The 27,332-nt window shown below is 46.6% G+C and overlaps 1 protein-coding gene across 1 annotated transcript in view; it reads right to left on the bottom strand.

Moving 5' to 3' along the window:
• MYO3B (myosin IIIB) overlaps window positions 1–27,332 on the bottom strand; it is a 544,035-nt gene that overhangs the window by 163,057 nt on the left and 353,646 nt on the right. The window contains 3 exon segments of the mRNA XM_075319688.1: window positions 98–260; window positions 9,790–9,901; window positions 26,313–26,518. Coding sequence (XP_075175803.1) covers window positions 98–260; window positions 9,790–9,901; window positions 26,313–26,518 — 481 coding nt within the window.

Genomic DNA, 27,332 nt, shown 5'->3' with positions numbered 1-27,332 from the left:
CTATAGAGTCGGAAGCTACATCACTGATTAGATGACCTTAGGTGGCCATATAGGTAAAAAAATAAAGAAGATATATATACACTATATTAATATTTACCTGCCTGGATACAGGTAGCACTTTTTTCCCTTTTTTCTTTAACTTTCCTATATCTTCTTGCACCAAGCCATCCTTTTGTATAAGCCTGCATCACCACTACCCGGCCAATGACTTCTCTCAGTAGGAGGTTCAGCTGTTCCACATGGTAGTATTTCAGGAAAACCTTAAACAGAAAAGACTATTATAAAATACACAGTTTTCCAATTTCTCTGTCACATATAGGACTATTTGCTATCTATACTGCATGCAAAATACATTACATTTTGAGATAAGCTTGGCCCAATAGCAGCCGGTAGGCCTGATACCCCAGTGGTTACAGGTGTTCACACTTATTCCAGACCATGGAAAGTTTGAGCAGCATGTCACTCACTCAAGAGGTGCATAAAGTGAGGTATTAATTGACCAACGTTTGTATATATACCGTATACTGGATATATTATTGTGATGCCTTGAAAGGTTTGATTTAAAGAGATCCTGAGCTTGCAGATACCTTGCAATCTGTTGGTAAAGCAGGAGAAGCTGAGCAAAATTGTTATGTCACCGTCGGAGTCTGCTCCAGTGACTTCTGCTCCGATCGCCAGGCGACGCCATGTTCCTGCCGTGGATGGTGCTGGTGATGGGAGAGGAGTCGATGCCAGCAGCACCGGTGGGCGCAGGCTCCGATCATCCACTGGGCTGGGTTATCTTGGGATCTGCAGTACCGCTGACTGATTGTGGGTGGCATGTGTCTTCCAGCTGAAGTTGCCAGCGTTCAGCTACAGCCAATGGGAAGACACCACACCCTTCTTATTCCCCCTCCTGTCACATGACCACTGCCAGAGATAGTTCTGATTTTCCTGGCTCCTGGTCCACCCTATTCTGTTTTGTGATTCCTGTGTGCTGACTACTGCGTGTTTTCTGACTACCCAGCTGCCTACTGTTTCTGTACCTCGCTGCCCGATCCGGATTTGACCTCTGCTACGTTTGCTGACTACGTCATTGCCTGCCGATTCTGTCCCTGTTCTGCAATTCCTGGTTTGACGCTGCCTGACTACTACTCTCATCGGACTGCTGCCTTCCACAGGTAGTGATCACCAGAGCCCTGTGTAAATCCAAATCCCTGTATAGGGGTTAAAGGGTTCCAGGGTTCTGGGGGTCCTGCTTGGTGAGTGGCTTCCCTCTAGCCTCCCCATTACAGCCCATCTGAGTCTGTAGATCCAGGCAGGCGTTACAAAAATGACATACAGCAGATGAAATCAGTAACGAACATGGCACCTATTTTCTAAGTAAATATATTTCTAATGGTGCTATTGACATGAATTTCTCATCAGATGTTGGTGTCAATCCATCCAATCCACACAGGCAAAGAAATCAATCCACAGAAGTCCATAAATGTAGTGATGTTTAATAATGAAATATTGAACATGCTTAGTGAAATGTATTTAATGCTTTGTACAAAAGCCTTTGTTGGAGATGACAGCTTCGAGTCTCCTCCTGTATGGAGAAACTAGTTACCTGAATTGCTCAGGTGTAACTTTGGCCCATTCTTCCACACAACCACTTTTCAAATCCTGAACGAGCCGTGGACTTCTTCTATGAACTCTGAGCTTTTGTTTCTTCCATAAATTTTCTATTGGATTCAGGTCTGGTGATCGGCTCAGTCAGTCTAGCAGATTTATTTTATTTCTCTGAAATCAATTGAGAGTTTCTATGCTGTGTGATTGCGTTCATTAACTTGCTGAACTATCCATTCTCATCATCCTGGTAGATGGCAGCAGAACGTTATCAAGAATGTCTAATTACATTTGTGCATTCATCCTTCCTTCAATTATTTGAAGTTTGCCAATGCCAAATGCTGAAAAACAGCCCCACATCATGATGTTCCCCACCTTCACACTTCACTGTTGGTATGCTGTTTTTGGGTGATATGCAGTGAATTTTGGTCTCCAAATCATGGTGTGTATTATTCCATCATAAGAGTTCAAGTTTGGTCTCATCTGACAAGACTATATTCTCCCAGTATTTCACAGTCTTGTCTAAATGTTGCTGAGCACACTTAAGATGCACTTGGGACGCTTTTTGTTCAGCAATTGAGTCTTGCATGGTGAGCATGCATACAGGCCATGGAGTGTTAGTGCATTACTTATAGGTTTTTTTTTTGTTTTGTACCTGTTGAGTCAACGTCTTTCTGTAGCTCTCCACAGGTAGGTTGTGGCTCTTGGACAACTCTTCTTATACCTCGTTTCGCTCCTCTGTCTGAAATGTTGTGGCCAGTTTATGCTGAAATGATGTTCTTTCCACTTCCGGATTATGACCCCAACATTGCTCATTGGAGCCTTCAGTAGTTTAGAAATCTTCCTGTAAGTAAAGCCATCCGTATGCTTTCCAACAATAAGGTTTGGGAGGTTTTGCAATAGCTCACTTGTTTTACCCATCATGAGATGTTTTTTGTGTGGCACCTTGGTAATGAGACACCTGCTGAACCAGCTGATATAATTTTTCTTAAGTGGCAGGATTGCTTTTTAATTACTGATAGATTTCAGCTGATATAATGACTTTACATGGCTTTTTGCACCTCTCTTTTTTATGTGTTCAATACTTTTTCCCTGTGTCATTTGTCAATATTATGTATAACTTAATTTATGGACATCTATGGTTTGATTTCTCTGCCTGTGTGGATTGGATGGGTTATCACCAACATCTGTAGATGCTATTCATGTCAATAGCATCTTTAGAAATATATTTTCTTAAATAATTGGTGATGTGTATACTTATTACTTATAATACTTATTTCACCTGCTGTATGGGTTTGTGGGAAAATGTTTACTTTTATTAATTGAAATCCCTTTTTTTCTATGCTTGCGAGTCCAGTGAGCTGTCTTAGTCAATGATTGACAGTCTCTCTGTATGCATCTAAGGGGTACTTTGCACACTACGATATTGCAGGTGCGATGTCGGAGGGGTCAAATTGAAAGTGACGCACATCCGGCGTCGCAGGCGATATCGTAGTGTGTAAAGCCTTTTTGATACGATTAACGAGCGCAAAAACATTGTAATCGTATCATCGGTGTAGCGTCGGTCATTTCCATAATTTGGAAATGACCGATGTTACGATGTTGTTCCTCGTTCCAGCGGCATCACACATCGCTGTGTGTGAAGCCGCAGGAGCGAGGAACATCTCCTACCTGCGTCCTGCGGCTCACGCCAGCTATGCGGAAGGAAGGAGGTGGGCGGGATGTTTACGTCCCGCTCATCTCCGCCCCTCCGCTCCTATTGGCCGCCTGCCGTGTGACGTCGCTATGATGCCGCATGACCCGCCCCCTTAATAAGGAGGCAGGTCGCCGGCCAGAACGCCGTCGCAGGACAGGTGAGTGCATGTGAAGCTGCCGTAGCGACAATGTTCGCTATGGCAGCTATCACTAGATATCGCACATGCGACGGGGGCGGGGACTATCGCTGCAGCGTCAGTAACACATTGTTACCAATGTCGCAGCGTGCAAAGTGCCCCTACGAGTATTGTAAATCACTGATTAGGATGGCCCATTGGATCTTTTCTCACAAATCGATGTATTAATCAGTTTCGCTCCTCCTGCTTAATACCATTCTGTTGTCAGATTGGCTACATGCTCCACGTGTCAGGTGCCCTTTAAATATCTTTATGTTTGCATGCTTTTTGCAACTTTTTCTAGTAGTCACCAACTTTTCTGAAAATAATTAAGTGGGTAATGCATAATGAGATATAGGTATAGTTAATCAGGTTTGGTAAATTGTGTTATAATCAAAAACAGCATTAAGGATTAATTAAAGGAGTTGTCCGACATTAGCTTAACAAAAATGTTTGAGTTTATCTGTGCTGTATTGTCATATAAATCACACCTACATTGTTATTTTTTGTTTTCTAACTTTTGTTCCTCTTGAATTATACCTTTATTCTCTGCAGCTTCTTGTTTACATTCAGATCCAGCAAACATGACCACTTCCTGTGCCAAACCTCAGTCAGAGCTGTCACCGCCCGGCCTCAGTGTCCAGCCCCACCCCAGTGTCCAGCCTCGCCCTCTGCCCGCCCCCTGCACACACAGTCCCTGTCAGTATTCTTCCCCAGCACCTGACCTGGTGTCACTACAGCATTGCAAACAGCCCCACATCGGGCTCTGCACCGCACACGCACACATATGGCTCTGTACCGCACACGCACACATATGGCTCTGTACCGCACACGCACACATATGGCTCTGTACCGCACACGCACACATATGGCTCTGCACCGCACACATATGGCTCTGTACCGCACACATATGGCTCTGTACCGCACACGCACACATATGGCTCTGTACCGCACACGCACACATATGGCTCTGCACCGCACACGCACACATATGGCTCTGTACCGCACACATATGGCTCTGTACCGCACACGCACACATATGGCTCTGCACCGCACACGCACACATATGGTTCTGTACCGCACACGCACACATATGGCTCTGTACCGCACACATATGGCTCTGTACCGCACACGCACACATATGGCTCTGTAACGCACACGCACACATATGGCTCTGCACCGTACACGCACACATATGGCTCTGCACCGCACACATATGGCTCTGTACCGCACACGCACACATATGGCTCTGCACCGCACACGCACACATATGGCTCCTGCACTGCACACGCACACATATGGCTCTGCACACGCACACATATGGCTCTGCACCGCACACGCACACATATGGCTCTGCACCGCACACGCACACATATGGCTCTGCACCGCACACATATGGCTCTGTACCGCACACGCACACATATGGCTCTGCACCACATACGCACACATATGGCTCTGCACCGCACACGCACACATATGGCTCTGCACCGCACACGCACACATATGGCTCTGTACCTCACACGCACACACATGGCTCTGCACCGTACACGCACACATATGGCTCTGCACCGCACACATATGGCTCTGTACCGCACACGCACACATATGGCTCTGCACCGCACACGCACACATATGGCTCTGCACTGCACACGCACACATATGGCTCTGCACACGCACACATATGGCTCTGCACCGCACACGCACACATATGGCTCTGCACCGCACACGCACACATATGGCTCTGCACCGCACACATATGGCTCTGTACCGCACACGCACATATATGGCTCTGCACCGCACACGCACACATATGGCTCTGTACCGCACACGCACACATATGGCTCTGCACCACATACGCACACATATGGCTCTGCACCGCACACGCACACATATGGCTCTGCACCGCACACGCACACATATGGCTCTGTACCTCACACGCACACACATGGCTCTGCACCGTACATGCACACACATGGCTCTGCACATGCACACATATGGCTCTGCACCTCACACGCACACATATGGCTCTGCACACGCACACACATGGCTCTGCACCGTACACGCACACACATGGCTCTGCACACGCACACATATGGCTCTGCACCTCACACGCACACATATGGCTCTGCACACGCACACACATGACTCTGCACACGCACACATATGGCTCTGCACACGCACACATATGGCTCTGCACCGCACACGCACACATATGGCTCTGCACCGCACACATATGGCTCTGTACCGCACACGCACACATATGGCTCTGTACCGCACACGCACATATATGGCTCTGTACCGCACACGCACACATATGGCTCTGTACCGCACACGCACACATATGGCTCTGCACCGCACACGCACACATATGGCTCTGCACCGCACACGCACACATATGGCTCTGCACCGCACACGCACACATATGGCTCTGTACCTCACACGCACACACATGGCTCTGCACCGTACACGCACACACATGGCTCTGCACATGCACACATATGGCTCTGCACCTCACACGCACACATATGGCTCTGCACACGCACACACATGGCTCTGCACCGTACACGCACACACATGGCTGTGCACACGCACACATATGGCTCTGCACCTCACACGCACACATATGGCTCTGCACACGCACACACATGGCTTTGCACCGTACACGCACACACATGGCTCTGTACACGCACACATATGGCTCTGCACCTCACACGCACACATATGACTCTGCACACGCACACACATGGCTCTGTACCGTACACGCACACACATGGCTCTGCACACGCACACATATGGCTCTGCACACGCACACATATGGCTCTGCACCGCACACGCACACATATGGCTCTGCACCGCACACATATGGCTCTTTACCGCACACGCACACATATGGCTCTGTACCGCACACGCACACATATGGCTCTGTACCGCACACGCACACATATGGCTCTGCATCGCACACGCACACATATGGCTCTGCACCGCACACGCACACATATGGCTCTGCACCGCACACGCACACATATGGCTCTGTATCTCACACGCACACACATGGCTCTGCACCGTACACGCACACACATGGCTCTGCACACGCACACATATGGCTCTGCACCTCACACGCACACATATGGCTCTGCACACGCACACACATGGCTCTGCACCGTACACGCACACACATGGCTCTGCACACGCACACATATGGCTCTGCACCTCACACGCACACATATGGCTCTGCACACGCACACACATGGCTCTGCACCGTACACGCACACACATGGCTCTGCATACGCACACATATGGCTCTGCACCTCACACGCACACATATGGCTCTGCACACGCACACATATGGCTCTGCAACCCCCCCATCCCCATCCCCATCGGGAACACATGTGGAGTACATACTCACCTGTCCTCGGTCCCCACCGCTCCTGCACATTCGTGCGCTGTCTGTGCTCTCTTCAGCACAGTAGTGACGTCACCGCTGTGCTGAAGAGAGCACAGACAGCCGGGCAGTGATGAGAAGCGCTGCGCTGCTTCTCATCAGCACTTTCAAATGTACCGGCATCGGTGATCTGTGATGCCGGTACATTTGAATGTGCGATCCTGGGCAGGCGGCCCGGTGCTGGCGCTGACACCACAGCAGCTGCCGCCAGGCCCCGCCACCAGATCACGGACCCCACAGCAGTGCAATGGGAGGTTACTGGAGGTGCGGGGGAATGTGTGGGAGGGTGCAGGGAAGGGGGGCGGGGCTCATCACACTGTAGACACCCAGCAGGGAGGCGACAAGCTGTTCCACATTTGCATGTCAACATGGCCCTGCCCATGTAGACATGAAATGACCGGAAGCAGCAAAATCGCGGCAGGAGCGGTCACATGACCGCTCTGAGCCGGGGGAGAGGGGCTGACAGCAGGGCAGGTAAGTGGTCTCTATCTACTTACCTGCCCCAATGTAGCCCAATAGGGAAATAAAAAAAAAATGTCAAAGAAGCCGGATAACCCCTTTAACTGTAACTGAGACCTAAGTGAAAGTGGTGTGTACTACAGCAAGCAGTAATGTACTGGACTCTACAGTCAGTCAAGTGTGCGTGCTGGCTCTTTAAGGGTATGTGCACATGATGCAGTTTTGCTCCATAACCCACCTGAAAGAGCACTAAATGAAGGCTAAAAAGAATGAACATGTGCACTGTAATGTAACAATGACTTGCTGATCACATGTTCAGTATTATCAGCTGCTTGTAACTGCTTTACGTTTCCAAGGACGCTAAGCGACTGAAAAAAAAAGTGATCTGACCATTCTTCAGGATTCTTCCGTTGGGAAGCCGACCGCTGCTGTCTCCCCTCTGCAGTTACTTCCATGTCGGCGGTGCAGTGAATATTCATTAGCATAATTACCCGGCCGGGAAGCAGGAGAGAGCAGTGGCCGGAGACAGCAGCACTGAAGACAGGTGAGTATAAAAACCAGTTTAGTTCAAGGCTAGGTGTTTTTTCTGGTACGTGTTACACTGATCTCACCACTGTGTGGTCCATGTGACATCAGTGATGCCAGAGAAAAATGGACTTGTCTCCGTGTGGAACACAGGTACACGCGTGTGCACCGCACGGAAACACGGTCAGTGAGAAATCACTGATGTCTGTTGAGACCCATTGATTTTAATGGGTCTGCGTATGTCCATGATTCTGGTACGTATAAAAACTACAACATACGTACCAGAATTAATTAATGCTTAATTGACAGGCCATGAAATGTTATCTGCATGCAAACAAGTACACTTGAAACTAAAGGCGGCACTAAAATTTTCATATTCCTATCACTTTTTTTTTTTTCATTTTTCTGCTGCGTCGCTCCATAGCAGAGATAAATTTGTTTCTTCTGGAGCGCAGTATGTGAAATCTCTGCTTGTAGACTAACTAGGCGTTTCTCCAGAGTCTTCTCTGGGGGCGTGCGCCTTCACTCTTCCCTTCTACATTCTGCCAATCAGAGCTAGAGTACTGCAGAGATGTGATTGAGAGTGTTTAGGAGGGATGGGTGAAAGTGCACGAATCTGAAGAAACACCCAGTTGGTTTGAAAGAAGAGTTTTCCCATGCTGTGATCCAAAACGACAAATGTGAATATCTCTGCAATGGAGCAACGCAGCATAAAACAGAGAAGAGCTGCAGAATCAGGGGAGCGCAGGAATTTTTACAAGGAATTTAAGTCAATGTTTTTAAGTTACAGGTCCTCTTGAGGGATGTTGAGGGAAAGAAGAATACGGTCTACTGAATTACAGCAGCTGATCATTTTGTCCTCTAGGAGAAACTGCTGTCATAGGATTCTGGCAGCAGTTCTCTCAAACAACACAAGAGTCCGAGCCAAACATTCCTGTTTATGTGGGAGTCTTTAATGATTGATAATGATTGTAGGACAACAGCTTTCACCTATCTAATGTGTATAAGGAACCTTAAAGGCCTCCATACCCATTAGACCAGGGGTCCCCAACCTGTGACTTGGGAGCCAAATGTGGATCGCAGGCCCATGATGTGTGGTTCGCGGCTGTCTTCCAGCTTGGTGCATAAGCACCAGGTCTAGCAAACAGCTATGAGGTCTCCAGATGGTGACTTTTTGTGAGTAGACCAACATAGAAGAACAGATCGGAAAGGGAGGATAGTAGGAACCCCTGGCACTTGGTATACTGCTTCAGTGTTGAAAGTTTTGGCTGTCATATACCAGTAATGGGGGCTTTGGGTATCACCACTGTGAGGGGGGCGGGAGCTGGATGTGGCTTGTGGCAATCTCTCAGAGCTGAATGTGGCTCCTGACCCTCTTTCAGACCAGACAGGTTGGGAACTTCTGCATTAGACTAATGGAGGCAATACCAGCCAATAGCGACAGTTTTGGCCAACGATCTATTGTGTATGTGGGCACCGGCTTACCAGCTCATTGGTATCCTGGAGATTAACTGCTGTCAAAAATATCAGTTGTCGGCTTTCTCATAGAGAACACACCAGTTCTCGACCAAATGAGCGCTCATGTGCATGGTAGAGTCGCCTGAGATGGCTGTGGGCCAAACGATTAGCCGAAGCTTGTTCATCCAACTGACATCGAATGTGCGTAGCCAGCTTTAGATTTGATGGTGTTAAAATGTGACCATTTTAACACAGTGATTCATTCCTCTGTCAACATCGCTCACATTTCTCAAAAAAATTGTCTAACTTTACACCATCTACTTGGCACGTTTTAAACTACAGCGGTGTCTTCAAAAACCACCCCTGTTTTTATGCTGTGTAATATGTGGAAAGAAAGAAAGAAAGAAAAAATGTTCAAAACTCTTTAAAGCCGGGTGCACTTACCTTAGATTTTCCAAGAACCCACTTTTCCAGTTTAGCTCTCTCTAGAATTGCAGAACAACTTTCTTTTGTTGCTGGAGGATTCTGATGAGCTCTGAATGCGAGGTAGTAATATCTAGAAGAAGATAGGAATAACATAGACATAACTTGTTCCAATATAATATTTGAAGAGATTCAGACATAACCCCTAGATAGATGTATTGCAGAAATGTAGTGTGAATAGAGCCTTAGATGAGGCTGGATTGCAATACCATATGCATAATAAAAATTTGTACATCTCAAAAAAAATGAACATTAAGGATACAAAATGATCTGAGCAAATGCACTGCCATTCCATTTCATTTATTTTTACAAAAAAGCTATGCAAAGGGGAATGAATCTTTAGCATAGATATCTAGAATAATATGGGCAAAGGCGATATACGTCATTACTGTTACCTGCAGACTCTGATGATCATGTCATGTAACTCATTCAACTTGAATACAGTAGAATAGATATATTTAATTATCTAATCCCAATGACATTAAAGTTCTATGACGATATTGCCCATGTAAAGCTGATTATGCACATTAGACGGCTGCCCGCTGGATGATGGATAGGCCGATCATTCAGCCGGCAGTCATTTCGGCCTTCTCTACCATATGTGGCACCCCTGAGGGTTCAGTCGCCACAGGGTACTGCACATCACCAGAGGTACAGTATTCATCTCGGATACGGAGGAGGTCATCACCGGTAAAACCACCACAATCCACCAAAACACACAGTAAAGGTGGCTTTACACTCTACGACATCGCTAATGCGAACTCGTTGGGGTCACGGAATTGGTGACGCACATCCGGCCGCATTAGCGATGCTGTTGCGTGTGACACCTATGAGCGATTTTGCATTGTTGCAAAAACATGCAAAATCGCTCATCGGTGACATGGGGGTCCATTCTCAAAAATCGTTAATGCAGCAGTAACGAAGTTGTTCCTCGTTCCTGCGGCAGCACACATCGCTCTGTGTGACACCGCAGGAACGAGGAAGCTCTCCTTACCTGCCTCCCGGCCGCTATGTGGAAGGAAGGAGGTGGGCGGGATGTTCGTCCCGCTCATTTCCGCCCCTCCGCTTCTATTGGGCGGCGGTTCAGTGACGCAGCTGTGATGTCGCTGTGACGCTGAACGAACCGCCCCCTTAGAAAGGAGGCGGTTCGCCGGTCACAGTGACGTCACCGGGCAGGTAAGTATGTGTGACATGTCTGGGCGATGTTGTGCGGCACGGGCAGCGATTTGCCAGTGTCGCACAACAGATGGGGGCGGGTACCCACGCTAGCGATATCGGTACCGATATCGCAGAGTGTAAAGTAGCCTTTAGATGCCCACTCACTGGGACTAGGCTAGGGTAGAGACATTGGAGGGTGGCCATCACTAATGTAGTGGACCCTCTGCTCACTAGTTCAGGATCTCGGGGGGAGGAGCTAGACACCAGGGAGCAAGGCCACACACACACACACACACACACAATCAGTTAGTTAGCAAAGCAACTAAGAAACAAGTGAGACGCAAGAGGACATGGTCGCTGAGGGGAGAGCTGATAGCTCCCTTAGGATCGGCGCCCGCCCCTAGGCTGGTGGGCTCTGCAAGTCCCGCCAGCAGAATCCGCCGGGCAGAGGATTTCAAGTCTTCTGACCCACATACAGTGCCCAGGGCACAGCAGCATATAGAGCCAGGAGTCGTGACCATAGGGCGGCTCCAACCCCCAGGACTCGGGTCCCAGCGAAGCTTCAAGCCACAGGGACTCACACAATAGGGCGCAGGGAGGAAGGACTCACTGAAAGAAACACGGGTTCTGACCTCCAAACTATCCGGGATCGGCTGGAGCCCATAACGGCGGAGTCCAGCAGTCCAGAGGCGGTGACAGCTCAGTGAGTAAAGAACTTTAACGGCAACCGCTGTGTCGTCTGATCCTTCCCGCGCCCTGCACTCCTTCATTTGAGTGGACTACTACTCCCCACATCCTCCCTGTGGCCTAGCTCTACCTGTGGAGAGCTGCAACACCCAAGCTGCATCACCATCAGCCCCAGAAGAGAGTCTTCCCGCAGCGGCGGCTAATACCTGGCCGCAGACCACAGGTGGCGTCACGAATAACTAGTACTCTAATCATCATCCCCATCTGCCCTTTTAAGTGACACTGACAGGGTCACGGAACCGGGCCTGGCCGCTGTGACATCCCCAAACCGGTCCAGTGATGGGTAGCCCTCCCCACAGACCCCATGGGCGCATCAAATGCACAGGAGCCCTCGTTTGTCTAGACTCTAGAGCCACTGCCAGATATTGCTGGCGAAAGCTTTTCTCTGGAAGACAACACAATCGGCAGTAAAATTGGAAATAAAAAATTGATATTTCAACAGAAAATAAATTGTCTGGGAGTCCCATACACATTACACTGTCAGACATTGATATCAGTGGGGGTCGGAAAACATTAGTCTAATGTATATGCGGGCACAACCCTAGGGTTATTCCAATTAGGAAAAGAGCTTCAGAGCAAAAAAATAGTCTCTATGTATGAATCAACCACCATTCCTGGCCAATTCTTGCAATGTGGCCAGGGGGTATTTGTGATGCCCCTGGACTATTCAGGTTGTCACAGGGTACTGCACACTCTTTCTCTTTAGTGCGGTATTCAAATCCCTTATGGTTCTGGGTCCCCATCTTACAGTGCTGCCTCCAACAGCAAATCAAATCCTAGATACACCCTGCACCACACCCACCAGACACACCAGTGGGCGGCTTAAGCAGAATAGGGTGGCCCACCTAGGGGTCAGGAAGGGGATGTGAGGAGTGAAGAGTGTAGTACAGTGAAGAAGGTTGGGAGTAGTGGCTCCCAGGAGAAGCTGACTAGGCTACAGACGGTGGTCTGGACCTAGAGGAGTTGGACCCCCGGTCGTAGGGGATTGAGGCTAGGTGCCTGGACCTGTCAAAGAGGACGGTCAGCAGCCTGGTCCTATCACCGGTCCGGGACCAAAGGCACGGCGGGGTACACGGACCCTAGGTCGGTAAAAAGCTTCAGGCAACCCGACAATTAACCTGCGGAGAGCGGAGCCTTTATGAACTGTTTCCACTAGCTCCAGAATCGGGACACCAGCGCAACAAGGGGGATAGGGTCTTCCATACAAGCAGCCCACTTGTATGCCAAAGCATGAGCTCTGAGAGCAGGCTCCCAAACTTAGCCACAGTGGGGAGCGGGGCCCAGCAAGTTCCAGACTACTGGGCCACTACGGTGAATTTAAACTTTGTGCCAGGATGCAGGTCATGGATCACCAGGCAGCACTTCAGGGGACGGGAACCGGACGAGCTCCCCTTTGAGAGGCAGCGGCACCCAGAGACTTGGTTTACCCGGTTGTTAGCGTCTGCTTATTGGCTGAGTACCTAAGTGATTTCCCCTTCACGGTACCCAGTAGCACCATCCAGAGTCTCGGGGCCTACCCCTACCCGTGGAGGGCAACGACACCTTGCTGCCCCACTCCATCACCCCGGGTCCTCCCAACGGCAGCGGCGGTACTCCCAATTACCGCACATCACGGGTGGCGTCATGAACTACAACTCCCCTGTAAATATCCCTCTTTTACTTTAGAGTGTGGCCCCTAAGCCCCCGGGTCCGGAGACCCTCGAGCCACGAACTGACACCATCCCGGATCCGAGCGGTTCGACCCGCTGCTGGGGCGGCACATATTATCCTCCTGATAGAGGCTGCTGCCATTATTGAATACTGTGGTCATGAAAGCATGTGTTAGGGCAGTAACAATGTTTAGATAGGTGATATGTGGCAATGTGACATCTACATTAATGTCAATACCGCAGTATCACATCACCGGTCTATCAGCTCTTGCCAGTTGCTCATATTCTTGTGTTCACTTATTTTTCTTCCATCCAATACACTTTAAGAACTGACGATTTAGTGTCTGCCAATATTTCCCCTTAACATGCGGCATTTCTACTATATAATCAATTTTATTGACTTCACCGCTAAGTGGTTTAATATTACGTCTGATCAGAGTAACGCTGCAGAGCACGTCTTTAAGACGCTCGATGATCACTCAGATAAAAGAGCTGCTGCTGAACGCTCCTCACCCTCTTCGGCTATGTCCACATCTGGGAATTAATATTCCGTTTTGTCTCTTGTATTTTAATAAAGAGCAAATAAACAGGTCGCATACCTGAAATACAGCCGTTAGTTAACTGATGCAAATGGAAGCACAGGGGCCCCATTATGGGGTCTGTCTGTTTTTTTGTTTGGTGTCAGTTTTTAGAAACGAATCAAAAAGTTCACCATGAAGCACTTTTTCTTCATTAAATCAAACACAAAACATAATCCAGATGGACCCTATAATAATTAATAGACTATAATTAATTAATTGACTATACTTATAAAACTGAGTTATTTAGTCCAAAAAATTGCCTAATTTATGTGCACCCACCAGCTACGACAAGGTGTACCTTCCATTAATGCAATGCATTCACTTTGACATTAAAGGGAACCTGTCACTTGCAAATACACTATAAACCTGAAGAAGATACAGAGTTAATCAGAAGATTAACAGGATTCCAAACCTGCCTGACACCAGACAGGAGGAAATAAACTTTTTTCCTACTGGCAGCATTCGGGCTTCAGTCACAGGGGCGTCGACGGATCATATTCAGTCACTGCTCTGTGTATGGAGGGCAGTGGCTTTAACTGCGCCAACCGCACTGACTGACAGCCACTCAGCATTAGAACCAGCTGTCAGTTAGTGAGGGGGCAATTAGAGCCGCTGCTCTCCATACACATAGTGGTGACTGAGCCTGCGCCGGCACTGAAACCCGAATGCTGCTGGGAGGAATAAAGTTCATTTCCTCCCGGCAGCAGGGTTTAATGTGCAGGCCCCGGGCAGGTTCTAAACACTATTAACCTGCAGATTAACCCAAAATGTGCTGATTAATAGCATTTTTTCATGTGACAGGTTCCCTTTAATGTTAAAATGAATCAGTTGCATCAATGGAAGGTACGCCTTGTCATAGCTGGTGGGCGCACACAAATTACGCAATTTGTGCACTAAGTACCCCAGTATTAAAGTATAGTAGATTAACCCCACATCTGCAGGTTAATAGCATTTTCCATGTGACAGGTTCCCTTTAATTCCTTTTATATTTTTCTTAAAATCAGATCAGACTCACGGGAAGTCAAGATGGAAGTGTGAACAGATCCTAAAAAGTGAGACTCTCCACAGGGCGATTAACTAAGAACCCTGAGAATGAATCACGCAGGCATATTTAAGCACTGAATAGCTGTCTTTTGTAGGCAACGTATTTCCAGGTCATATGACCAGTGGGTATTACAGGGTAGTAATATTTGTATAATTTACTTAGCTTCTGTAAAGATATATAATTCAGGCATCCTGGGTGCTATTACTATTTTATATATAGAATTTTAGAAAATACAGCGTGTGAGAAACTAAAAAATGGCAAATAAATACCCTCTTTTGGGACTATACAGGGGCTCATTTTCTGTAAAACGAGTCAGTATCTAGTGTTCAGTAGCATATATATATATATATATATATATATATATATATATATATATATACATACATACACACAGTACGGACCAAAGGTTTGGACACACCTTCTCATTCAAAGAGTTTTCTTTATTTTCATGACTCTGAAAATTGTAGATTCACATTAAAGGCATCAAAACTATGAATTAACACTTGTAGAATTAAATACTTAACAAAAAAGTGTGAAACAACTGAAAATATGTCTTATATTCTAGGTTCTTCAAAGTAGCCACCTTTTGCTCTGATTACTGCTTTGCACACTCTTGGCATTCTCTTAATGAGCTTCAAGAGGTAGTCACCGGAAATGGTTTTCTAACAGTCTTGAAGGAGTTCCCAGAGATGCTTAGCAGTTGTTGGCCCTTTTGCCTTCACTCTGCGGTCCAGCTCACCCCAAAACATCTCGATTGGGTTCAGGTCTGGTGACTTTGGAGGCCAGGTCATCTGGCTTAGCACCCCATCACTCTCCTTCTTAGTCAAATCGCCCTTACACAGCCTGGAGGTGTGTTTGGGGTCATTGTCCTGTTAAAAAATAAATGATGGTCCAACTAAACGCAAACCGGATGGAATAGCACGCCGCTGCAATATGCTGTGGTAGCCATGCTGGTTCAGTATACTTTCAATTTTGAATAAATCCCCAACAGTGTCACCAGCAAAGCACCCCCATACCATCACATCTCCTCCTCCATGCTTCACGGTGGGAACCAGGCATGTAGAGTCCATCCGTTCACCTTTTCTGCATCGCACAAAGCCACGGTCATTGGATCCAAAGATCTCATATTTGGACTCATCAGACCAAAGCACAGATTTCCACTGGTCTAATGTCCATTCATTGTGTTCTTTAGCCCAAACAAGTCTCTTCTGCTTGTTGCCTGTCCTTAGCAGTGGTTTCCTAGCAGCTATTTTACCACGCAGGCCTGCTGCACAAAGTCTCCTCTTAACAGTTGTTCTAGAGATGTGTCTGCTGCTAGAACTCTGTGTGGCATTGACCTGGTCTCTAATCTGAGCTGCTGTTAACCTGCGATTTCTGAAGCTGGTGACTTGGATAAACTTATCCTCCGCAGCAGAGGTGACTCTTGGTCTTCTTTTCCTGGGGCGGTCCTCATGTGAGCCAGTTTCTTTGTAGCGTTTGATGGTTTTTGCCACTGCACTTGGGGACACTTTCAAAGTTTTCCCAATTTTTAGGACTGACTGACCTTCATTTCCTAAAGTAATGATGGCCACTCGTTTTTCTTTACTTAGCTGCTTTTTTCTTGCCATAATACAAATTCTAACAGTCTATTCAGTAGGACTATCAGCTGTGTATCCACCAGACTTCTGCACAACACAACTGATGGTCCCAACCCCATTTATAAGGGAAGAAATCCCACTTATTAAACCTGACAGGGCACACCTGTGAGGTGAAAACCATTTCCGGTGACTACCTCTTGAAGCTCATCAAGAGAATGCCAAGAGTGGGCAAAGCAGTAATGAAAGCAAACGGTGGCTACTGAAGAACCTAGAATATAAGACATATTTTCAGTTGTTTCACAATTTTTTGAGAAGTATTTCATTCCACATGTGTTAATTCATAGTTTTGATGCCTTCAATGCGAATCTACAATTTTCAGAGTCATAAAAATAAAGTAAACTCTTTGAATGAGAAGGTGTGTCCAAACACTTGGTCTGTGCTGCATATATATATATATATATATATATATATATATATATATATATATATATATATATATATATATATATATATATACATATACACACACACACACACACACACACACACACACACACACACATGGGGTGTATATATATATATATATATATATATAGGTATATATATATACAGTATATATATTATACATAGATATACATGTATACATATATAAATGCATTATACGCACACGGTATACATACATATATATATATATATATATATATATATATATATATATATATATATATATATATATATATATATACACAGTATATCAGAACAGAAATAGGATTTCACTTTATATCTCTTTGAATATGCATGATAACTATAAAATCTTACAATTATCACTGTTTTTCCTGACTTCAGTTCCTATGTCTGGAGATGTGAGACACTGACAAGCCCTTGCTGAATTTGCACCCATTATTTTTTCTGCTCAGAGACATAATTAAAGCTTTGAGCTATGTTTCTTTAAGTGAAATATTGGGAATAGATAAATACATTAGCCGGTGATCCATGAAATTCCTCAAATATTCAGAAGAGCAGATCAAATGCTAAACAGATTGACACTTCTTTGTTCATATTCAAAAACCCATTAGGCAAGAATGAACAAGAGTCACATCCGTACGGTAAATCTGAGGATATGAAAGATCCTTAAGCCCCAAACTTAATTGCTGCTTTGATCCTTTTTTATTTCTGTACAAACAAAATGGATGAGTTTGCAGGTTTCCCCCTGGTATCCATGGACAATGTTTATGTGACATTTGAATTTTATAAACTATTAGCGGAGACAGCGGCGGAAAAAAAAGGAAAATCAGTGTTTATCAGATAGGGATAAAATTCACTCTGGATTTATTTCAAGATGCTGGAAGTCAGTGTATAGCCTGTGTTTCTTTTATCCCTTTAAGGTGGTTTTATGTGTTATTCACCTTCTGACACCTAAATATCTATCTATATATTATATAATTCAGTACCTGCATAAAATGCAAAATCATAAAGGGAACCTGTCAAGTGTCACGATGTCAAGGTGGCGGGGAACCGGGTCTTCTAAGCTGTCCCTCAAGCTAGGGGGGGCCCTATGATATCCCTAATCTCAGGGATACGTATGATGGTGGAGATGTCTGAGTCTCCTTCCTGGCCCTGCTCTTGAACAGTTCTGCTCTGATTCCCCCTCCCCTACGGAGGGACAGGACAGAAGTCTCACACATAAAGACAGACAAGGGGAAACCTAAACTCTTGTCAAACACAATGCACACACACAGGATAAGACGATAAGAGATTTAGGGGGAAAACAAGAGCAGGAATAAGCTACAAAACAACAGGGGTAAACTTCACAACCGCACCAAACAATAAGCACAACTTTCACTGGTAAGTCTGGGACACCATACCTCACAGATCAACATAGAACAAACTATAGCTGACATGGGTGGAAAGATTCATCCAGCATATATAGGAGGGAGGAGATGTGATAGGCCTCCCCACAACATATGATCAAAGGAGAAAGCAGACACGCAGAGATTAACTCTTGCTAGCCTGCATATGAATCAGCAAACAGCAGGTCAACACCTGAGTCTGCCTGTGTTGATCTCAGACCCCAGCAAAACCAATGGGCGGAGTGTCAGAATCTGTAGTCTGACCAAAGGTCACCATGACAATCGGCAAAATTTGTGCAAAACTCCGTCTGACATCAGGATGATTTTAAGAGTTAAGTATAATTGTATAGGCCCTCATACAACAATAATAAAGATACCTGTCTTGCAGTAATCCAAAGTGCCATGGCTGAGAAATCAAGCATTGATGCCACGTGCAAATTAGCTTGGAAGTGCATTAAAGTATTCTGGACTCACCCAAATTCACTTTCAGGTTAATTTGCTTGTGGCTCCAAAGCTAGATTTTACTGCTCTGACCCATCAGATGATTAGAAAACAAATATAATTTTACTAAAATTTAAATATCTGTAGCATTTGTTTTTGTAATACAACCATCCTGACAAGTTCCATTTAGAGTAATTTTCTCATCATGACAACCCCTTTTTTATTGAAGGTAGCAAGCAGGCGGTTCGCTGGGGTCCAGCCTCTGAGATTACAGCCATGCATTAATCCTGCAGTGGCCACTGGTGGACAAATGTGGTATTACATGCTGACCGTTCAAATAAACATTAATAGACTGGATCTGCCAGTAGAGTTGAGCAAGTAGCTAACTATTCGTACTCGCTATACTCAGTAGAGTACTGTCTAATACTCATGTATGCGTTTCGAATAGCGTGTGCAATGCAAGTCAATGGGGAAACACTTGCAAAGTAACTAGTAACTCGAATGCCGCGCTATTCGCTACTTGCACGAATAGTATGGCATTCAGGTTACTCGTTACTTTGCGAGTTGTTCTCCAGTGACTTGCATTGCACATGCTATTCGGAACGCATACACAATTAGTAGACAGTACTCGTTCATGAGTATAGCGAGTACGAATAGTTAGCTACTCACTCAACTCTATCTGCCAGTTCCAGAGACCACAGTCCTGATTAATGCAGCACTAAAGGTTCTGCCATCCCCTCTGTGATGTCCATATTTGATTTCAATGGGGTGAAGGGAGATGCGATGGGAAAAAAAAGCATCAACAAGTTGAAAAAAATCAGATCCATCTTTTCCCTGACATCTACTGTTGGGGTACAGTCGTGAAGGTCTATACACATTCGTTTGTCAGGAAATCCCATCAAAAGTGCAAGTGCATCTATATTGGTCATCATATAAGCCACAAAAGTTTGCAATGACTCACCATAAACCAAAATCAGAGCTCCCTGCTCGGTCTTCACAACTTGAAACTTTGAAACATCCATTGTGAGTTCGGCATCGAGAGATAAAACTTGTTCAATTAATTATCAGCTTATTTAAATGGATAATAAGAGTGGGCATAACGCCCGAAACATGTAAGATGCGTCATCTCGTCTCTTTGTAAAATTTTTAACCAGGTGGATAATAAATCCAAACAGTTTTATCTCCGGATGCTGAACTCACAGTGAATGTACTAAAGCTTCAAATTGTCATCTTTGAATTTATCAGACACGGACAATAATCATTTTTAATCAATAAATACATAACAATTTTTGGTTTTTTGGAGAAGCTTATTTATGGAAGTCAACAAATCTAACTGCACCTCCTGCCATCATTTGTGTAAAAATGACTGCCAAAGCCATAAGAAAACACCAATGCCTATGTAATTGGATAACACTTTTACTATTTGGTTTACATGCTTTATATATCAGGCTCCTTGTATATGAGTGTGTGCTCAGATGTGTCAGCGACGTGGCATTTATATGCCCTTTGCACACAATGTCTACCAATGCCAGATGGCTATATATAAAGCAAAAAAAATTACTTTGCTGGATCATCATAGCTCCATTTGCTTTCTGCAAAAAATGGGGCATATTTATCAATACAGGCTGCGTGCCCACGATCAGGGTTCACAGCGTTTTGGACGCAGCATGCACAGTAGATGGGATTTAAAGAAATCTCCTGCCCACTGTGCATGTATGCCCCGCAGCGATAACTTACCTGCAGTGCAGCTTCCCGAGCCACAGCATGTCAATGCTTTGCTGCGGAGTCACAAGCGTCCTCCACAGGGAGAACACCGAGAGAGACCGCAGCGGCCTGAACCTGGATCATAGGCATGAGCAGCTGCGGTCTCCTGTGGAGGAGACTCAGGGCCCCGCAGGTTAGGACCCGCTGCGTCCAGGATACAGCAGATCCTTATTGTGTTTACATACCCTAATTGTTAGCAGAATTGGAGACTAGGAAGTCTTAAAATAAGCCAGATTTACCACAATTGATCATGCTGTTTACACCACCTATTATTGGCTTTAGTTTTGCCAGAAGTTTGCACCAAAATTTTGGTGCAGTGTCATGTGACGCCCTGGCCTATCAGGTCGTCACAGGGTATTATGCAATCTGCCCTTCTGTACAGTATCCACCTCCTCCTTGGTTACGGGTCCCTGACCTTTGGTGTTGCCAAGAGCAAGCTAATCAAAATCCTAGGAACACTCTGCACCACACCCACCAGACACACCAGTGGACGGCCTGAGTGGAATAGGGTCGTCCACTTGAGGGGTTGGTTCAGGGGAGGTCAGGAGTGTCAGGAGCAAGGCAGTGTAATGTTGGAGGTGAAAGTGAGAGGAGGTCAGGAGCTGGGCTCCTTGTAACTACTAGGTGGCAGACGTTGGTCTGGGCCTGGTAGGAGCTGGACCCTGGTCGCAGGGGGTGGTGACAAGGGGCACGGACTGTCAAGGAGGACAGCCGGCGGCCTTGTGCCATCATTGGGCAGGGGCCAGGGCACGACGGGGTACGTGGACCCTAGGTCAGGAAAAAGCTTCAGGCGTCCTGACAATTTACCCAATGAGGACGGAATCTTCAAGATCCATTCTCCACCTGCTCCAAAATTGGGGTACTAGCGCAACGAGGGGGATATGACTTTCCCACTATATGCTCCAGAAAATCCCAAGCGTGAATCCTGAGAGCAAGCTCACCCAGTTAGCCATACTGGTGAGCAGGACCCGACCAGTTTTATACTCAAGGGACCAGCCAGAGAAACTAGGTGCCAAGGTAAAGGTCACAGACTAACAGGCAACACCAACGGGCACGAGATCCAGGCATGCTCCCTCCCAGCGGCAGCGGTGTCAAAAACTTTGGTTTACCACAGTTGTCAGTGTCAGCGTTATTGGACTGATTGAGTACACAAGCGACCCATACCGTCCCAACAGAACCTTCCCGTCAGTCTCATTGAGTCCCGGGGCATCCCCCCTACCCGTGGAGGGGTTAAACACCTGGCTGCCCACTCCATCGCCACCGGATACTCCCAACTTCAGCGATGGTACTCCACCTTAACCACACACCACGGGTGGCGTCACGAACTTCAAGCATAACACCCTGTGTAAATATTCCCCCTATATTCTGAGTGGCCGCGCGACCCCGACCCCTGGATCTGGAGATCCCTTGAGCCAACGCGGATCCGGATCTGAGCAGCCCGGCTGCTGACGCGGGGGCGGCATACCTTGGAAACTTTGGCAGCACGAACAGGATCCGAGCAGGACCCACTTACCTGGGTGACATGCGCCTTAGAGCCGAAAACTGCGAGTCAAAATTCCTTTTCCCGCCAATTCCACCATTTTCCGCCATCTTTTCGCACCAAAACGCCATCTTCCCCGTCAAAGTGCGCAAAGCGGAAGCACCGCTCTTCGTCCTGAGTGTAAGGCCAGAACCGGAAGTTCCCAGAGGGCCACAGCGTGCGAAGGAGTGTTGAGTGAAAACCGAGGGGGCGTGCGGAATGTAACTACAGCGGAAGAGAAGCAGGAATGCCAGGACTCTGCCATAACATTCCTGGACGACGCAGAGGCAAGATGGCGGAGTGGGACTGGTCACCAAAATATGCTGTTCCTGGGACCGTGACTTGAATTGAGGAGGAGACAGAGCAGCTGTGCAGGAGAATGCAGACGCAGTTCCTGTTTATCTTGAACCACTGGAGGGAAGAGATGAGGAGCCTGGCGATGGCGGTGCGAGCCCGTGAGATCGAAATCCCACGTGAAGAGAGGGTAAGCGGTTACCCAGTCCCTACTGATTGCCCAAATCCGGCCACAGCGGCTGAGGGATCTGGACCGCCCCCGCTCGCAGTGAGCACTCCACTGTCACCTACCCCGTCCTCGGCGGACGCCGAGCTGCCCACTACCATCCCGGCAGCGGAACCTTCGGTGCCTCTAAGTAAAGCTCCAGCTGCAGAAACCACGGTGCTGCCCCTCATCCCCGTCATGACAGCGGTCATCCGGTCCCCGTCCAGACCAGACTCAGCCACATCACCGGGCCTGTCCTCAGAGGCGGAGCACCCGGATCCTGCAACCCCGGCTGCGGAGCAGTCGGTTCTTCAATCTGCAGATGCGGAAGTGGAACCTAAAGATCGCCCAGTTCCACTGCCGCACGGCATCCTGACGGCTGTTGGAGCCGCAAGAGACCACATAAAACCAGAGCCAGCTAGGGAGCTGAGACCGGACGCTGACGCCCCCTACTGGGAACGACACCACCAGCGAAAGCTGACACCAGCGATGACAACTCCAAGATCAGCGGCAGTGGGAGATCGTTGCCCGTACACGGAGGGAGAAAGAAAATTTGAGGAAAGCCACCTTTCGTGTTCGAGGGCCGCAACGAAGGGGCCTCGTGCGGCCGTAATCTGGAGCCAGGGAAGGAGATCACTTACACGTGGCACTGGAGCAAGCGGGGCTGGTATGCCCAGGATGTGAAGCGGCTCGCTATGGTAAATGAGCAAGTTGTGCCAGCTGCCGCTGTTGACTACCAGCCTCCCAGTGGAGTGTACAGAGAAGAGTGTTGAAAAATGTTGAAAATACCAGTAGTTTAACGATGCCATAGAATTGTTAGGTATCGGTGCTTTCGTTTGTTATTTTTCATAGTTTGCTATTTTTCATATAGAAAATGTTACCAAAAATAAGTGCCTAATTAACCAGTTTTAATGAACAGAGTGAAAGTTACCAGATTTGCGAGGAGATTGCTAAAGGATGTACACCCGGTACATGGACTCTGTAAAGGGTGCTTTACACGCTGCGACATCGCTAGCGATCTCGTTAGCGATGTGACACGCCAGATCTTAGATGCGATCTGCCGAGATCACACATAGGTCGTTTTTATAGCGCCGGTCACATGTGCGATCTTGGCAGATTGCATCTGCGATCTGGCATGTCACATCGCTAACGAGATCGCTAGCGATGTCGCAGCGTGTAAAGCACCCTTTAGGTTTATATTTAGTAAAAATGGACCACGGTCACAGGTCTAGCGTGACCAACACGAACTTGTGTATTGTATATAGTTGCACCTCCTGTGTCCACCAGAGTTGTCTAACACAATGCCCGGGACCTTAACCTGGTCACTGACCCACCATAGGTGTGCAGCAGGTCAGGTTGTTTGGGTGGCAGGTTAATGGGATCTGGGACATTGGGACTGGACTGTCATGGGTAGAGGCTGCAACGGAGCAGGTTGAGCCTCCGCTACCATTGAAACCGGTAGCGTCCCATCGTTGAGGAGATGAACTCTTTAAAAATGTTAGTAACGTTTAAGTGACAGGCCTCCCTGATGAGGGATGTATGTGTAAATAAAAAAATGTTAATCTTATCTTACCTTTTCTACAGTTGAAAAAAAAAGAACTTTGGTTTACCACAGTTGTTGGTGTCAGCGTTATTGGACTGAGTGAGTATTCAAGCGACCTTTACCGTCCCAATGGCACCTCCCCGTCACCCTCATCGAGTCCCGAGGCATCCCCCCTACCTGTGGAGGGGTTAAACACCTGGCTGCCCGCACCATCGCCACCGTGTACTCCCAACTGCAGCGGTGGTACTCCACCTTACCACACACCACGGGTCGCATCACGAACTTCAAACATAACACCCCTTGTAAATATTCCCCCTTTATTCCGAGTGGGCACGCGACCCCGAACCCCCGGGTCTGGAGATCCCTCGAGCCACCGCGGACCCGGATCTGAGCAGCCTGGCTGCTGACACAGGGGCAGCACAGTCACACTACACCCTCTTTCCAGCATGCCACATTCTTGGTTAGGCAAGCCACAGAAAGTGTCTAAATCACATAATAAATATGGTATAAGTCATAAAAGACAGTTTTTTGGCACATTGAGCTTGATATATCGTTTTAATTATGTTTTCTTAAAAATCAGATTTTTTTTAATTTAAAATTACACAGTGGCATGTCATCAAAAAGTAATACAATGATTTAATACTTTAATGTAAGGTGCTCACTTTAGCACTTTGTGGCAGGAAATTTAAGGGGTTGTCCACTGCTCAGTCAACCCCTTCTCATTTCCCATTTTTGGCCACATTAAAATAAAAAAGCTTATACTCACCTCCCTCTTGTGCTGGCATGGTTCCAACATTGCTGACGCTTGTGTTACTGGGGCTTATGTGAGATTATGACATCATGCAATAACTACAGCTTCTCTCACCCCATTTTCGGACATATGAATAATTAACAGGAAGTAAACCCTGCTGCTGCTCACTACCTGATGATCACTCATACGTCCAAAGGTGAGTCGACGGAAGCCAATGTTTATTGGGCTTGGGGCTCACGTGATGTAATAACCTCACATCAGTCCAAGGAACATGAGCGCCGATACAGGAGGTGAATATAATCTTTGTTAATTTAATGGGGCCAAACATGGGAAATGAGAAGGGGTGATACAACCCTTTTAAACATGAAAAACAAACAAACTGCTCTGTAAAATGTAAAAAACACCTTTATAATAGTCACTTATGGTGTGGTCGAGTCTGACGTGTTTCACTGCTCTCCGGTCCGGCGCCTCCTCTCTCCGGTCCGGCGCCTCCTCTCTACAGCGATCGGTGTCCTCCTTCATTTCAGGCCCGTATGTGCATGACGCATCCTACATCATCCACACTGGCACTGAGGTCCTGGGCAGGTGCACTTTGATCTGCTTTGCTCAGGGCAGATCAAAGTATTGTAGTGCACATGCGTGGGCGGTCTTTAACCTTTCCTTGCACCTGCGCTTTACAGTACTTTGATCTGCCCTAAGCAGAGCAGATCAATGTGCGCCTGCACAGACTACAGTGTTGGTCTGTGTTGATGACGTACATGCGTCATCCACACTGGGCTGGGCAGAAGGAGGACAAAGATCACCGCAGAGAGGAGGCGCCGAATCTGATCACCCACTAGGTGAGTATTCTAAAAGTGTTTTTTACATTATACAATGCAACCTGGGCTCTTATATACAGTATTCTAGAATGCCCTATATAACTATCAAGCTAGTGTGCATGATGTAGGACGTGTCATGCACACGGGCCTCAGAAGAAGGAGGATGGCAATCGCCGCAATGAGGAGGCGCCGGACCGGAGAGAGGAGGTGCCAGACTGGAGAGAGGAGGAGCCGGACTGGAAAGCAGTGACACCCACTGGACCAGACCGCCCCTTAGGTGAGTATTATCAAAGTGTTTTTTACGTTATACACAGCAGCCTGGACTCTTATATACAGTATTCTAGAATGCTCTATATAACAGCTCACTGGTGGTGGCCGCCAAATCTGATAATAGGTTCCCTTTAATAAAGTTACAGTGCTGCTACGCCTTTGCCTGGCTCCCATTTTGGACAGAACAATCAGAGAAGTGAGTGGATGCAAAATATTACTACATTGCTGCATTAAACCATAAAGGTTTTATATTTTTCATTGCCTTTTTTTACCTTTTCAGGAATTCATCAAACAAAATACGATGTGAATATCCTTGTCTTCGAATATTGACGGTTTCCAGAATCCCCGTGTAGCGCAATTGCATGAGCACTCTTTCCCGACAGAACTTCATTGCCTCTCGGTCATCATTTGGTTTAATGCAACGAACAAAATGAGGCTGTCCAACCACCATTTTCGATAACAAGTCCATGAGAGAGTACTATGCAAGAAAGAAGAGACAGAATGAAGAGACAGATAAACTAAAAGAAAGTCTCTTTCAGAATGCACTCACACTCCCCAACCTTGCAAACAATTGGCCTCCCCAGTCCTTCACTCTGGCGCCCCTGGCAAACACCTCCTTTTGTCGAATCATTACCGTATATATAAAAAAAACCTGTTTTTTCCAACAAAATATAGTGCTGTTGCCCTGCAGGACAGGAATCACTCAGAGTGGCTGTCAATTCTGGCTCATAGGAGGGGGTCCCAATGAGGGGACGGGGACCTATGTGCTCAAATTAGGAAAATGTCCAGAAATTGTCTTCATCATTACACCCCTTTAATATGTCCTTTCAGAATTACTTGCATGTGATCAGAACTTCCAAATAACTGAACAATAGTTTTTAACATTTGTTTTAGAAGTCAAATTTTGCAGATGCTGTTTTATTTTCGTTTTTTTATTTTATTTTATTTTCATGTACTCATCTAGCATATCTTATTATGTCATTTTAGGGAGGGGGTCACATTTTGTTTAATAATAAAAAGAAGAAAAATATGTTTTAGAAATGTAGACATTTTACTGGGCATGTCGGTTTTGCACACTTGCTTTATTAGTCCACTTTGACAACCGAACACAAGACTATCTATATCTAATCTATATTACAGCTTGCTCTCACATTTTATTTTTTGCACTTAAACCTACCTAGCATTTCTTGTTGCGGCCTTTTTTTTTTGCTAAGGTTTGAATAATTTGGACTGAAAAGATTGTCAAAAGTTAAAACACCAGTCCAGTGTTTTTTATGTTTTTGTTATTGTAG

The sequence above is a fragment of the Anomaloglossus baeobatrachus genome, chromosome 7, assembly GCF_048569485.1.
Source record: "Anomaloglossus baeobatrachus isolate aAnoBae1 chromosome 7, aAnoBae1.hap1, whole genome shotgun sequence".
NCBI lineage: Eukaryota > Metazoa > Chordata > Amphibia > Anura > Aromobatidae > Anomaloglossus > Anomaloglossus baeobatrachus.
The sequence above is the reverse complement of the archived record's forward strand: the minus strand, read 5'-3'. Positions and strand labels throughout refer to the sequence as shown.